This window comes from Podarcis bocagei (assembly GCF_964188305.1).
Source record: "Podarcis bocagei genome assembly, chromosome: 14".
Classification (NCBI taxonomy): Eukaryota; Metazoa; Chordata; class Lepidosauria; order Squamata; family Lacertidae; genus Podarcis; species Podarcis bocagei.
In genome coordinates, this window is record NC_138139.1 from 50553597 (window position 1) to 50569995 (window position 16399).

Consider the following 16399-nt stretch of genomic DNA (forward strand, 5'->3'; position numbering starts at 1 on the left):
TTAAAGGCAAGTCTGGAACCGGCTGGGCGGGGAGCGCATGAGAGCTCCTCCTGCCACCGCTTCTCCCCTGCAAAAGCCACAACTTCGTAACCCTCCTTGTAGGGAGGGGAGCAGCGGGATCCCTGAAACCCGCATCTGCCGCTGCTGAACGCCTGGTCTGGCCAATGGGTCTGCTGAGGAATGTAAAACAAAAATAAGAGTTATTTAAAGACTTTGGGGTGTGGGGTGCCATGCTCTCGTTGGGGGAGGGGGGTTAAAAAGGTAGGGAGGAGAAGAGAAGGGAGCCCCATGCGTGTTAGTTTGTGGCAGGCAGCCACGCTCCAGGGTTAGAAGGGTTTCCATGTGGCAGGGAGTCAATGGGATAAGAATGATTTGCTTTTGATTGAAAGCAGTTTCATTGGGTTGATTTTTTTTATTATTCTGCAGGAAGTGAGGTGAGGAGTCAGGAACAGCCAGAGGGGACAAAAGAGATGTACCCAGAGAAGGAGCACATCTGTGTACCTGTGTGTAGGGATAATAGGAAGATGGTGGAAATCCACCAGGAAATGTTTAAAGCCCAGATAGAGAGGGCTCGTTGATCTAAAAGACGGTCAAGAGGAGACCAGCACACATCCATTATGCTGGGTTTTAGTCTCTCAAGGAGAAAAATGAGAAACAGTCGCGGTTGCATGCAACTCCATGCCAATTCTGAGACAAGGGCTGCTGCTACGTTCTGCAAGCCGAATTTATTCTGCAACCTTTGAGCAAATTTATATAACTTGTTCTGGTTCTTCTGGTTGCAGAAAGGGACCGAGGCACATGGAAGCCCAACTTCCAGAATGCTGAATCTGATTGGGCATTCCTGGCTTTTGAGATTTTAGCAAGCTGTGCCAAAACCCTTTCAAGCATCTCTCGACAGAAGTAGAACCTGCAACTCAGATCAGAGTATGTAGAAGGCAAGGGCTCAGTCGCTAAGCGAGGAGTGGTCTTTATCTGGAAAGACAGCTACCACTTTAGAGACAAAGGCGGTTGTAATCAAACACTGCCAAGCTGGGAGGACTGCGTCCCCTCCACCCGCAGCTTTGGGGACAAAAAGATAAGAGATTCTGAAAATGTGTTGCTGTGCAGTCTTAGCCTTCCCTATGAAACCAAAAACCTCATCCAGAAACACAACATGCACCTATTGGGAAGTAAAATTTAGACAGAACAGTTCAGTTTCCATTTCCATTGTACAACAAAATGCGTTGGCAAAAAAACGTTGTGGAAGTCATAGAACCGCTCTATTCTGCCTTGGTCAGACGACACCTGGAATTCTGTGTCCAGCTCTGGGCACCACAATTTAAGAAGGATGTTGACAAGGTGGGACATGGCAGAAGAGGGTGACCCAAGATGATCAAGAGACTAAGCCTGATGAGGAACGGTTGAAGGAGCTGGGTATGTTTAGCCTGGAAAAGAGGAGACTAAGAGGAGATAGGATAGCCATTTTCAAATATCTAAAGGGCCGTCCCATGGAATAGGGAGCAAGCTTGTTTTCTCCTGCTCCAGAGGAAAAACCAATGGATTCAAGTTCCAAGAAAGGAGTTCCCGACTAAACACCAGGAAGAAGTTTCTGACAGTAAGAGCTGCTTGACAGTGGAACGGTCTCCCTTGGTAGGTGGTGGACCCTCCTTCCTTGAAGGTTTTAAAGCAGAGGTTGGATGTCCATCTGTCACAGATGCTTGAGTTGAGATTCCTTCATTGTGGGGGTGGGGGTGGGGTTGGACTAGATGACCCTCAAGCTCCCTTCCAACTCTACAATCCTATGAATCTATGCTACCAGCAGGGGGAGTGTGGACACCAATGAACTGTGAGACACGCCTTTCCAGAGATGAATCTCACGCCACTTGAAGGCTCTTGTAAATTGGCAAGGTTGGCATAAACCAGGATGGGTCACATATCCTCCAACTGGCACCTATTCAATAAACATTTTCTCTCATCCTAGGGCACATTTACACTACAAATTTAAACTGGTTTCAAACCAGTTTAGGAGCCACCCTTTGCTCTCAAGACCACCTAGTAGTCATGATTTCTTTAAAGCGGTTAAGGGGGCACCACCCTAACATTACAATTCCCAATTCCTCTGCAACAACTACAGCAATTTCAAACCCATCTGAAGCTGGCTTAAGTACAGACGTTTATACCAGCTTGCAAATGTGCCGCTAATCTGTGTTTCAGCTGGACTAAACCGTGCTCCGTTTTGTAGTGCTGAATTCCTGATCCATTCCTTTAAAAAAAAGAGGATTGTGAAAACTGAATTGTAGACAACCACTGAATCTCTGCCAGTGAACATGTTACCGGGGGAGGGGGGCAGTTTTCTCAGCCAAAGACTGCATTTTAAAAACATGCTTCTAGCCCTCATGATGGTATAGCGAAAAGTTTGAAAATGGATGGAGAGGAAGCCCTAAAAAGGCAAACCCGCAAGTTGATGCTGGGCTGTAAAGTAAAGGTAAAGGGACCCCTGACCGTTAGGTCCAGTCGTGGCCGACTCTGGGGTTGCAGCGCTCATCTTGCTTTACTGGCCGAGGGAGCCGGCGTACAGCTTCCGGGTCATGTGGCCAGCATGACTAAGCCGCTTCTGGCAAACCAGAGCAGCGCACAGAAACGCCGTTTACCTTCCCGCCGGAGCAGTACCTACTTATCTACTTGCACTTTGATGTGCTGTTGAACCGCTAGGTTGGCAGGAGCAGGGACCGAGCAACAGGAGCTCACCCCATTGCGGGGATTCGAACCGCCAACCTTCTGATCGGCAAGCCCTAGTGGTTTAGACCACAGCGCCACCCGCGTCCCATCAATCCTGATCTTTGGCCTGGCAGGAATGAGAGTCCCAACAAACAACACCTGGAGCTGCTGCAGGTTAGCCTCTCTCTGAAGCCAGAGAAGGTCCAGGTGGGGCTTATACTCAGTGTTAGTAATTCAGATATATAAGATAGGTGCCAAATGGCTCCTTAAACCAAGGTTGCAGTCACCAAAACAGAATGTCTTGTTGCTTTTCTTTTCTTTTCTTTTGGTGCAAGACAGCTTGATGTTTTATTTTTCAAATGATGAACTGACAGTGATTGATTCTCAGTTAAACATCTGTTCAGGTGACAACCTTGAGCTAGGTTAAGAACTTTCAGAACTCAAAGAAGGAAAATCACTTGATCCATGGACACTCCAAATATATATTGGCCGATTTCTACTTATTTTTCTTAATGGTGACACAGACCACTCATAACATAGGAATATTCTTCCCAACTGTGAGACGGCACTGGGGTGGTTAAAGGGAAAGCAAGAGACAACAATTAACCGTCATGTCATTCCCTGCTCCTGTTCAGGCTGCACAGAAAAAGCAATTTGGTTCCTGAAATTTGGTTCTGATTATGAGGTTAAAATATAAAAGATAGAATTCTACAGGATGGACTATTAGTGTGTGAAAACAGTTCAGATGCAATGATCCCCAGGCATGCACCTTCAGATGGTGGAGATGTCGGGCACCATTCTTGTGTCCAGGCATCCTCACTTGGTCGATACCTAGGAGCAAAATGCGCCTGGCTCCTGGCTAATTTCAAACACTGCTTTTTCTGGTCACAGACAATGCCTCTCACACTCTGTTTAGCAACTGAATCTCCCCGTGAGAAAGAACAAACCAGGGGAAGGTGGATCTGGCAGACAAACTTGTGTACTGTTAATGATCTCCTTGGTTTTGAATCCCTGATATGCTTCCAAGGAAGCCTGGGGTGGTGGGTAGAAAGGAGTATGAAAACTGCTCCTCTAAGGACTAATAAAATAAAATAAAAAATTCCTTCCAGTAGCTCCTTAGAGACCAACTAAGTTAGTTATCAGTATGAGCTTTTGTGTGCATGCACACTTCTTCAGATACATGCATGCACACGAAAGCTCATACCAATAACTAACTTAGGTGGTCTCTAAGATGCTACTGGAAGGAATTATTTAATTTAATTTAATTTAATTTGTTTCAACTATAGAATTGATGCTTTTGAATTATGGTGCTGGAGGAGACTCTTGAGAGTCCCATGGACTGCAAGAAGATCAAACCTATCCATTCTGAAGGAAATCAGCCCTGAGTGCTCACTGGAAAGACAGATCCTGAAGCTGAGGCTCTAATACTTTGGCCACCACATGAGAAGAGAAGACTCCCTGGAAAAGACCCTGATGCTGGGAAAGATGGAGGGCACAAGGAGAAGGGGACAACAGAGGACGAGATGGTTGGACAGTGTTCTCGAAGCTACCAGCATGAGTTTGACCAAACTGCGGGAGGCAGTGGAAGACAGGAGTGCCTGGCGTGCTCTGGTCCAGGGGGTCACGAAGAGTCGGACACGACTAAATGACTAAACAACAACAACATGGCAGAGCAACCCAGCTACCTACCTGTAACTAGTTCTAAGGACTGTTTGCTCTGGGCTGTTGCTAGAATAACCCCGCAGCCCCTCAGAGAACATTAGAATTGGCACAAGAAATCCAAGACCCAGAGGGACTAAGGCAGGAGGCAGTATGTGAGTTTGGGATTTTGCTGGCTGTTTTTAAAGCGCTTGGTCTGTTCCTTGGGACCCTGGCATGTGCAGTATGTGTTTGTGACAGGGGTGGGAGTGGTAAATGGGGAGTGGGCTCCCATGCGCAAACGGAGACCAGGCACAAATAGAGGAGGAGGAAAATCCAGGTGCAAAAACAGACACCAGATGCTTGGAACAAGTTTGCTCAGCTCCACAAACGGCAACAGAACCGACTCACAGGTGGGAGAAGAATGTTAATAAGCAAGAAGCAAAGTGGGGAAAGCAGAGAAGCAGCCAGGAGCCAAGCAGAAGGGGAAGGGGGGGGGGTTGCAGGGCAATGTTAATTCGCCGTTGCAGGTGGCCGCAGGCAGCGCTCGGAAAACCGTCCTGCGCCAGCCCACCTGGATACAGAAGACGCCTTTGCGAAGGAGAGAGCTGATTGACAGCTATTAACCGCGACAGCTCAGGAGGACCTCCATGGCCAGAGGGAACATGGCACATCCCAAGAGCAGACGCTAAGGGACCGGCAACAAGAAGGCTGCAGCGTCCACACCCTGCTGAAGAGTTTCCCCAGACATTTCTGGAAGCCAGATGCCGGCTGGATCCAGCTGTTCTTAAGGGTTGCACGCCTCTTAGGAGAGTTTCAGACACCAGGATGGCTGGAGGGTAACCAGAGAGGCCGTGCACAGCAGCCCCATTCATCTCCTGCTGGATATTTTGCTAATGACACCCCCCCCCCAAAAAAAAATATCCATGCTTCTTTGCATTCTGGGACTTCATTCAGATGTTACACTTGTGCAATCACTGGCAGCTGCTAGCAGGGAAGGAAAAGCTCACGACGGGAGTGGAGTCACGCCAAGCTGGTTTGCACGTAAGGCTAAACCAGCACAGAGTAGTGGTTAGAGTGTTGGACCCTGGGAGACCAGGGTTCAAATCTCTGCTCGGTCATGAAGCTCTCACTGGGTGACCTTGAGCCAGGCACTGTTCCAAGGATTCTTGCGGCTCACTTGGTCTGAGAAGTTGGCCTGCCCTGCTCTAGAAGCTGCCTAGTTTCCTTTGGGCTCCCGGGACATTTCTGAGCACAATTCAAAGTGTCAGTGCTGACCATTAAAGCCCTAAATGGCGTTCAGCCCAGTATACCTGAAGGAGCATCTCCACCCCCATCGTTCAGCCTGGACACTGAGGTCCAGCTCCAAGGGCCTTCTGGTGGTTCCCTCCCTGTGAGAAGTGAGGTTACAGGGAACCAGGCAGAGGGCCTTCTCAGTGGTGGCGCCTGCCCTGTGGAACGGCCTCCCATCAGATGTCAAGGAAATAAACAACTATCTGACTTTTAGAAGACATCTGAAGGCAGCCCTGTTTAGGGAAGTTTTTAAATGTCTGATGTTTTATTGCTTTATTATTATTATCATTAATTCTCTTGGGAAACCCAGCCACATGGGTGAGGTATAAATAAATTATTATTATTATTATTTTTATTATTTCCCCAGTTCCACAGCAACACTAATGAATCCTGCAATCCAGGAACCTGGAAAGGGGACCACTTCTTGGGGCATGTACATTCTCCCTCCATTTTTCAAAAGACACGACAAGGTGTGTCACCCACTCAGCTGTTACATGAAGCCTGTACCTTCTGGGCACATGTCAGGAAAGAACCACGAGGAGGGTCTCACCTGCGAGGGAATTCCCCACCCATGCGTGCACGGAGACTGGTACCTGGCTCAAAAAGGGTCATCCTGAAAAATGTAGCTTTCCCATTGCAAAAAGTTCCTAGATCTCATGCGAGCAGCAGCTTAGGACCACTGCAGGGTCCCTGGTGAGAACTTCTATGCGCCTGTGATGCATCTTGAATGACCTGCAGAATGCCCTGGTTGTTTCTACACTAAGACCCATAGCTGTCAACTTTTCCCTTTTCTTGTGAGGAATCCTATTCGGAATAAGGGAATTTCCCTTAAAAAAAGGGAAACGTTGACAGATATGCTAAGACCACATCCACACTGTGGGCTACTCAGACGAGACCCACTGGAAATAATGAAGACAACTCAATTATTCTCTGAGTAAAAGCTAACAGAATACCATCCCTTACATTTAAAGCGCTATTTATACCTCTTGAGAAATAATTTATTCCCCTAATGCATCCCAGGAATTGTAATTAGTTAAGGGTGCTGAGAGTTATTAGAACTCCCTATTTCCTTCCCAGACCTACAGTTCCCAGATTTCCCTAGTAAGAGGGACTGACTGCTAAGCCACTCTGGGAATCGTAGCTCTGCGGGAGGCATAGGGATCTCCAAACGACTCTCAGCACCCTTAACAAACTACATCTCCCAGAATTCTTTGGGGCTGTTGAAAGTTGTACAATACTGCTTTAAATGTAAGGCGGCCTAACCAATGTGGCCCAAGAATCGTTGTAATTTCGTTGTCCCCGAAGGGGGCAATGACAATAAAGATATTCTTATTCTTATTCTTAATCCCCCAATATTCTTGCCACCCCTTGTACTTTTGCTTCTTGGTGCGAGGGTCAACACCACAGCATAATCTGTCTGGGGTAGACTCTTAACCTCAGGGTCGCGGGTTCAAGTCCCACGTTGGACAAAAGATCCTTGCGTTGCAGAGGGTTGAACTAGAAGACCCTCAGGTCTCCTTCCAACTGCTGTGATTCTGTGAATACTGGAGACAAATGCAAAAAGACCCCGCAGCCACTCGTCAGAAACCTGCTCGAGTGAACATGCCTGTCGGGAATCAAGAGCGAGCAAAAGAGAGAAGACAGCTTTCTCCCCTCTGGTCCTGCGCCTCCTGCTCTCTTGTCGTTTTATCTGCAGGCCTCGTCATGCCGAGAAAACGAGAGAGAGAGAGAGTTGATTTGGAAAGGCAAGTTTCAACTATTATATGTTAGGGGTCTGGAATGTCTGTCACACACACACACACACACACACACACACGGTTGTATGTCTGCAAGACACCTTTGCAGCTGCAAATATGGGCCTTGCACAGCAGCAGAGCTATTGCACCAATCCAGCTATTGTGCCCATACCAAGGTATTTTACAGCTTATTCAGCTCCACTAAACGACGTCTCCTTGAGTCTCCATCACAGCTCATTAAGCTAGGCCAGCATAAATGCCAGACTCCCCACACATGCATTGCCTAGGGAAATATGTGGGGAGGGGAGAGGGGCAGTTGTGCAAAGCTTTAAACTCAACCGCCAACTGAGTTAAAACCTGGTGCCGACCCACTCTTTAATTTTGGAGGCTTTCTCTGCGCTTTGCTTCAAAAGCATGAGGTCCAGCAACTTGCTCCGCCTTTCTTTCTTTCTTTCCGAAGAAAGCTAACATTTTCCAAACCCCGAACCAGATACCAGACTCCTTGCCAATGTTGTGTGATACCCGCAAAAGCCCTGCATTAAAGCCATGTCCAAGGAAAAGGAGTTCCTTTGCATCCTGGATGCAGTGACATATAGTTTCAGGGCTTGGGTGCGGTGCTCTGGGAGGCAGCTAAACCAAGAACTTTTGGTGGTCACACACAAGTAAGCGAGTTGCCTGCACCTGCTTTCAGCTTCCTGGCTGCCTTGCCATTTGCGAATCCAGATCCCACTATCCCTTCTTCTGCACAACCGAGCGATCTCTTGAAATGCCACTTGGTCAGGCCACATTTAACGCCAGCCACCCAGCAAAAATGGTCTTGCGGAGGCTGCCCTATTTGTGCCCAGCAGGCCAGCTCAAAAGCCCACTCAAACGTTGCCACGTCTCTCCATCTTGGGCCTCCAGCTGTTGTTGGACTACAAGGCCCATCATCCAGTGGCCAGTCAACATCATCCAGTCCGACAACAGCTGCGGAGACCCAAATTGGAGAAATGCCGTCAGCTTCAACCGCCAGGAGCCAACCGGCTTGATCCGAACGAGAAACTGTCGGCGATGCTGCCGCCCGTTCCTTACCTCCTTTCGCTGCCAAAGAGCCGAGCCACCTCTTCCCTTCCGGGGCTGCGAGCTCGGGAACGCCGCTCCAGCCTCTTCTTCTCCGCTTGGAAAGCCTCCCGGTTACTAATCCTGACAGCCTTGGGGACATCGGCCAGGGTGGCGTACTGCCGGCTTGCTCTAAAGGAAAGGGGGCGGCCCGGCCTCTCGGCTCCCCTCGCCCCGTCTCTCGCTGCCGAGTCCTTGCAGCCGGACATGGAGTCGCTCGTCAAGTCCAGGCAGTTGAGGGAGAAGCTGTACACCATTCGGCTGCCTGGGGGGCCACCTGGGGAAGGAAAGGGGCAGCTCTGCTCCGGGGAGGGCGACTGGGAGTCACTGTACCTGTTGTTTGGGGTGCTGGGGCTGGGAGGGGATGGCGGGGTCGGCAGCTGCTGCTCGTCCGGCTTCCCATCCTGTTTCGTCTTCTCCAAGGAGAAGTAACCGCTCTCCACCCGGGTTTTCCGCCCGCTGTCGCTTCGGTCGCCGTGCATGCTGCTGTCGTCTGCGAGGAGGCAAGGAGAAGCTGGAGGTGACTGGGCTGCCCTTGGGTGCCCCCTCCCTCCTCGCAGGGAACTTAGGGCTTTGTAGATCGGTGGGGTGGGACTTGCTTATATAATATTATAAACACCACCCACCTTTCTCCTGAGGGCCTTCTGGCGGTTCCCCCACTGCGAGAAGTGAGGTTACAGGGAACCAGGCAGAGGGCCTTCTTGGCAGTGGCACCCTCCCATTAGATGCCAAGGAAATAAACAACTATCTGGCTTTTAAAAGACATCTGAAGGCAGCCCTGTTTAGGGAAGTTTTTAATGTTTGATGTTTTATCGTGTTTTTAATATTCTGTTGGGAGCTGCCCAGAGTGGCTGGGGAAACTCAACCAGATGGACGAGGCATGTATGTATGTATAAATATTATTTCATTATAGTATATTATATTTATATTATTATCATCATCATCATTATTGGGATTCAAGGCAGCTTACAGCACTACTGAAAGTTATAAAATACAAAGCAAACTGGCTAAAAAGAGCAAGTTGAAAGGACATCAAAACACCATTTAAAACCAGCATTAAAGTTGTTTGTGTATGTAACAACGGCGGCTAGGATTCCCCACACACAAAAATGGAAGGAAGAAAACGTTCCCACCAAGGAATGGGCAAGTAAGGTGAGGGACTATGCAGAATTGGCAAAATTAATTGCCTGAGTAAGAGATTTTAATGACAATTGCTTTGTGGAAGAATGGAAGCCCTTTCAAGAAAATGTAGTAGTATGATGAACTCGCAAGCAGGATTTGAAATAGGAGCAACAGAAGGAATTAAGAGAATATAGTATGGATGTGATGGGATAAGAGGGAGAAGATATTGGGCATGGAAAATGGGGTGGGAAGTCGAACATTTTTGGTACCAAGGGCAAAAAATAAATAAAAAGCCCATCTTGATTAATCCCAAGCATTCCACGTGCGAGAATGGTGAACCCCCTGAGAGGAAGGCAAGGAAGAAAACAAGCTCTTTTGATAGCCAGCCTTGAAACACAGATAAAGGAGGAGGGAAATCTTGGCTCCTCCTAGGTAGCCAAGGGGAAAACTCATCATCCTGAACAGGAAGCAGATCTCTAGCCCTTATTGTTTCCTGGAGAACAATGCAGCAGAGCTGCTGGCAGACTAATCAGAGGAGATGGGGGCAGCGGGATGAGGCAAACCACTGGGGACGGGAGAATGAGAGAGGAAATCACTGTTTGACAAGAAATGCAGGGTAGTTCAGGTGGTGAGCCGAGAGATGCAGAATAAAATCAAGGCATTCCGCTGTTTATTATCAGTTGGAGGCAAAAGTCCTATTGCCCCCTATCTAGAGGTGGTATGGGGGGGGGGTTTAGTAAACACATTCAAGATCCTGACACCTCTTCGCATTATTTAAATTGTGTAAACGTCGCCAGTTCCCAAACTCTGCAATGTTTTGTGAAAGCGTGAGGTAAAGAGGGTCCGTCAAGAAACGGAACTTAAGAGTGAGGTCAGGATGCTCGCAGTGGGGAAGGAGGTTTGGGAGACAGTCGAGAGGGTGTCAAAGCCCAACACACGAGACACGGGGAGCCACCTGGAGGCAGAGTTTAGCTCCCCCCTCCCCCCGGGTGTCCCCAGTCACAAGCACACAGCCTTTTGCTTCCTTGCATGCGAAAAAGAAAAATGATTTGCTGCACTTGGGCAACTTGGGTGAAGATTTGACGTTTTCATCCCCAAAAAGTTTATGATTTGAGTTTCTACTGAAATGAGGCTGCATTTTAACGTTCCATTCTAATCTTGTTTCCAAGTTGTATTTTAATCAATTGTTTTATACCTGGTGTTAGCCGCCCTGAGCCCGGTCTTGGCTGGGGAGGGCGGAGTATAAATAAAACATCATCATCACCATTATTATTATTATTATTATTATTATTATTATTATTATTATTATTATTATTATTATTAACAACAGCCCTGCCAGCCCAACAATGCCATCCACAGAGTTTGATGCAGACTCCACCGACAAGAACGGTGGTCTCCCATCAGCTGGGCGGGGCTTGAAAAACTCCCTTGCAGCCCCTTCCCAATTCTCGGACTCCCTCCTCTGTACACCCCACCCAGGCCTCATGCAAGGTTTTTGTTTATCATTGCAGGAGCTCAAAGTGGCATGCAATGTTCTCCCCCCCCCCATCTAATCCACCCAACAACCTGCAAGGTAGGTTAGGCCTAGAGGCAGCGACCAGACTCCAAGGTCACCCAGTGAGAATTTCACAGCCGAGTTTGGCCTTGACCCCTGGTCTGCCACAGTCCTCGTCCGGGAACCTAACCACTAAAACCTCGCTGACTCCCACGATGAACATGCTGTTCTTGGGACGCGCCTGAAGCCACCCAAATCAGCCCCTGCAGCTCTGCCAAACCATTCTCTTTACGGCGTGTTAGCCTTGGATTTATCTTTGCTATTCTCTGATACTCTCCCAGCTCCAGCAGGCCAGAGCCATAACATATTCGGACAGGGTCACTGGGAAGTCAACACATTCCTTCAAAACAGGAGACTTGACTTCTTCTCTTTGGATGTTACACAATCCTTCGCAGCAGCAAAGATAAGCAAAGGGACAGGGTTTCTGCGCTTAAATTTCACAAGGTATCTTCCGAAACGCGGAGGTGTGGGATATCAGGTGTGCTAACACAGCACGTCCCATGTGCAAAAAACATCGTTGACCCCAGACCTTCTGTGCCGGCCTTGTCCTCTCTGTTCTGCCTGGGTTCAGGGTTCAACCCTTACCTTCCTTGCTGTCCAGTGATGGCTCCTTCAAGGAGCATCCAGGGGGGGCCTGGCCTTGCACAGGGCTTGGGGCTGGGCTGAGACCCCCGTTGCCATCTGGCTGGTCTTTGCTCCTCATTTCTTCCTGCCAAAGGGTGGACTTTGTGGTCGGGACCTTCTCTGCACCAGGGATGTTGCTACTGGTGACAGCCATCTTTGCCGGGCCAGGTTCCTAGGAAAGAAGGCAGAACCGTCAGGCGACGTGAATTTGACCGACAATTCTTTGTCTCACACCAACTTATGTCATGGAATGTAAACATGCAGCTTGGAAGCTGAACCGAGTGCTGGATCCCTGCTGGATTAAGAACACACCTCGCCCTTGGTTATAATCACTCCGAGTTTAAGAAAATAAGAAACACATATTTGATAGGGAAGGCCTGAGTTCTGCCAGACTAGTAACAGAGCCATGCCTGCTCTTTGTGCTCAGCAAGAGACACACACAAAGATGTCTCCTCTCCCAAGGCGAGGAGGGAGGAGAAGGGTGTGAAAAATGAGGAAAGCAACCTTGAGAGCATCAGTCTAGCACAGGGGTCAGCAACCTTTTTTAGCCGTAGGCCGGTCCACCGTCCTTCAGACCGTGTGGTGGGCCGGAATATATTTTGAAAAAAAATATACAGTGGTGCCTCGCAAGACGAAAAGAATCCGTTCTGTGATTCTCTTCGTCTAGCGGTTTTTTCGTCTTGCGAAGCAAGCCCATTGAAGGATTAGCGGATTAGCGCTTTTAGTGGCTTATCTGCTGATCAGATCAGCTGATAAGCGGCTTAGCAGCTTAGAAAAAGGGGGGAAGGGGAAAAAACCAGCAGGAACTCGCAAGACATTGTCGTCTTGCGAAGCAAGCCCATAGGAAATTCGTTTTGCGAAGCACCTCCAAAACGGAAAACTCTATCGTCTAGCGAGTTTTCCATCTTGCGAGGCATTTGTCTTGCGGGGCACCACTGTATGAATGATTTCCTATGCCCCACAAATAACAAATAAAAGCACACATTCTACTCATGTAAAACCACCAGGCAGGCCCCACAAATAACTGAGAGATGCATTTTAAATAAAAGGACACATTCTACTCATGTAAAAACATGCTGATTCCTGGACCGTCCACGGGCTGGATTGAGAAGGCAATTGGGCCGCATCCAGCCCCTGGGCCTTAGGTTGCCTAACCCTGCTCTAGCACTTAGCACAGGTTTAAAGGACGGGCTAGGGAGTCTGGAGGGTCTTCCCTTTATACACTTTCTCCCATGCAGACCCACCGGTCTTCAATGCAAGCTGAGTTGCACCTCAGCATTTCATTGAAGGAAACACACTTTGCTGTCAAAAACAGCAGCCTTGTACTTATTCATGTATGCTACAACAGCAGCAAGAGTCTTGATAGCACAAGGATGGAAGAATGAGGAAACCCCGACAAAAGAACAGTGGCAAGAGAAATGGATGAACTATGCAGAACTGGATAAGCTGACATACAAACTGCGAGATAAGGACAACTGTGACTTTAAAGAAGAACGGGAACTTTTTACAAATTATTTAAAAAGACAACAAAATGAACCAGACTCCTTGGCAGGTTTTGAATAAACATACACAAATTTAGTGAGGGTTAATATAGTAGATAGATAATACAAGGAAGTATGCAATTTTACAATATGCAGAGAATAACATGAGTTGAGAAATCAGAAAGAGGAGCTGAGGGAAGTCTTGGGGGGAGGGAGGGTTTGTTGGGGAGGTGGGAAGGGGGAAAAGGGGGGAAATAATGAAGATGATTTGTTTTGATAATTTATGTTGAAATTGTTAATAATTTTTTTATTTTAAGAAACAAACAAATGGCAGCCCTGTTATATTTAGGCATGCCCTGGCTCATGTAGTAATGTCATCAAACCCCGAGTTTCCCCATCAACATGTAGCCTGATCATTTCATGACCTGGGTAAGAGTGCCAAAACCAGGAGGATACACAGACAGCTGCCATATACAGAGTCGGACCATGGGTTCATCTGGCTTATTAGTCTTCTGTGGCTCAGAACCTCTGTATCTCAAGGACCAACTCTGCCCATATTAACCGACCTGCACCCTGCAACCATAATCTGAAGCCCATCTTCGTCTGTCCCTTCCACAGGAGGTCCAGGGGGTAGCAACACAAAAAACAGGCTTTTTCAGTGGTGGCTCCCTGCTTGTGGAATACTCTCCCCAGGGAGGCTTGCCTGGCATCACCATTACGTATCTATAGGTGCCAGGAAAAAGATTCCTTCTTCATCAGGCTTTCAACTATCAACTACCTTTTTGCCCGAGTGGGATGTTTTAATCTATCTATCTATCTATCTATCTATCTATCTATCTATCTTTAATGGATTTGTCTTTTACATGTTTTTAAAATGTTGGCTTTTATGTATGTCAGAGTAAGATTTTTGTTTAAAGTTCTGTAAATCGCTTTGAGTTGCTGCGGCAAAAAAGCAATAAATAAGTTTAATCGTAACAATACCGTCAGCAATAATAACTGGAGATGCCAGGGACTGAACTTGCAACCTTCTGCATGCAAAGCAGATGCTCTACCACTGAGCTATGGGGGTTGGTGCAGACCTAGCATCTTAAGTGTGTAGAACAGCACATCACTTTGCCTGCTGCCCTGCACTGACATCTTTGTCTTGCAATTGTCTCAGGAGAAAAATGTCATTGTGATACTGGTACTGTTTCATTTGCAAACTGCCCTACCCGATGGGCAGCAGGCTGGTTGCAGTTAAGGCAACCCTGGGCCTCAGAAATGCGCCTGTGCTTTAAAATCCTGATAAGGCCATGCTCCAAAAGCCATACCGATGGGAAAATAAAACTGTGGCTTCACAAAGTAGAACAAACTCTGGGGTACAGCTACTGCTGCGGAATCGCCAACATCTTCCTTGGATAGTTTTTACATGCCAGGTTAAAATTGTCTCCTTCTGCCGCACCGCCCAGATTTAGCTTTTTAGCACCTGCGGTTTTTAATCTTTTTACAGACTTGAAAGTGTTCTTGGCCAGAAGGACTCTGAGCCTCTCCCCATTGTTGATGCTCTTCCTGCTTGCTTTCATTGTTTTTAAGTGTTTCTGCTACTGTAAACTGCCTCAAGCTTTTTGCACTGGAAAGACAATGCTGATATTTTCAAAATAAAGTAAGCTATTAGCATGCGCAAATAGTTTGGAGGGAAAGGGTCACAGCCTATCTTGCTGAAGGGGGTGGATTAGGAGTCGGAGGACGGGTTCCCCCTTTCTTCCTATATACATAAAAATGCAAGGCTGTCGTCACACAGCCCCCATTGGAGGATTCGTAGTGCTGCATCACAATCCTGCATTTGCATGAAGAAATCAGGTCAGGAAGGTGAAAAGCAAGCTTGGTATAGTTGCCTGAAGTGGGAAATCTGGGTCATTAATGTGGAAGAAATGGGAGTGGGGTTGGTGAACGGAGCTAGCAAGGGTAGCAGTTTTTTATTTCTGCATATCTAACGTGAACATTCTCCCTTCATAGCTCCTTTATTCCTTCTGCATCCTGGTTTCCAGCAAGACACCTCTTCCCACCCCAGTCTCCAAACAGCTGAGGGCCACAATAACATGTGCACACAAATATCTTATTTATAGATTTTGTGAAGCTGCCAGACGCAAAGGCAGCCTCACCGGGGAATGGTTAATGAAAGACTTCCCAGAGGCAACGGGGGGCTAAGCGCTGAGTTTCAAAAAGAGGAGAGAGCTTTTAATAGTCTTCTCCCGCAAGGGGCAGGAGTCAAAAATGGAAGAGAAGAGCAAAAGGTGGCTTTAGAAAGACAACACTTGGACCTCTTCCAGAAGCGGTGCGCCTGGGCGCATGAACACATCAGAGTTGCTCCTCAAGGATGAGGATCACAAATCCACCTCACCCTTCTTTTGGGGTGTCCCCTGCACCCCCAAGACACCACTGTGTGTCACAGCTACAAAGTTAAAGCAACAAAGATAAATCTTTCTCTCTGTGACCATGAGAACTCGAAACTCGCCTCACGGGACAAAGTGAATATTGTTTTTACATAGCGGACAGATGAAGAATTGGAAGTTCTTTACTTTCTGAATCTTATATTTCTATATTTCTTTTAACCTCTTTTCTACTCTCCTCTCCCCCCCCCTTTATGTTTTTATTGTATACAGATCAAAGTCTTAGTTTGGATAAAAAGGGGGTGAGATATTAAGCTTTGTATTTTTCTCTATAAACCTCAGTCAATTCCTCAGTCAAAAAAAAACTAGAAACTTGCCTCAACAAGAGCATGAGTTCCAGAGATTGGCCCAGAAATGGAAGCAAGAGGAAATACCGACGATAGAAGAATGGAGACTGAAATTGACAGATTACGCGGAATTGGACAAATTAACTGGGAAAATCAGATATACCAAAGACCAAAAGTTCATCAAAGACTGGGGAAAGTTTGTTGATTATCTGAAAAACGTATGTGGTGTGAACACAACGCTAGTGGGTTTTCAAGAGGCACTGTAAAAATAGAGAAGTATTGTTAATATGAAATAGTGGGGGAAGGGAAGTATAATGGCAATACGAAAGAAGGGAATGTGTAATTAAAGTTATAAATACGGATGATTCTCAGAGACGCTGAAGGAAGTTCAAGAAAGAGACAATTTGTTGTATTTTGGATAAAAATGTATAACTGTATG

General features: G+C 47.3%; 1 protein-coding gene across 6 annotated transcripts in view; it reads right to left on the bottom strand.

Moving 5' to 3' along the window:
- MPRIP (myosin phosphatase Rho interacting protein) overlaps positions 1–16399 on the bottom strand; it is a 159636-nt gene that overhangs the window by 50324 nt on the left and 92913 nt on the right. For 4 of the 6 annotated variants that reach the window (XM_081169332.1, XM_081169331.1, XM_081169330.1 and 1 more), the window contains 2 exons: positions 11725–11935; positions 8796–8955 (listed from right to left, as the gene is read on the bottom strand). In XM_081169332.1, coding sequence (XP_081025458.1) covers positions 8796–8955; positions 11725–11935 — 371 coding nt within the window. Of the gene's footprint in view, positions 1–8435; positions 8956–11724; positions 11936–16399 lie in introns of all 6 variants that reach the window. The other 2 variants (XM_081169328.1, XM_081169327.1) reach the window with 1 other exon arrangement.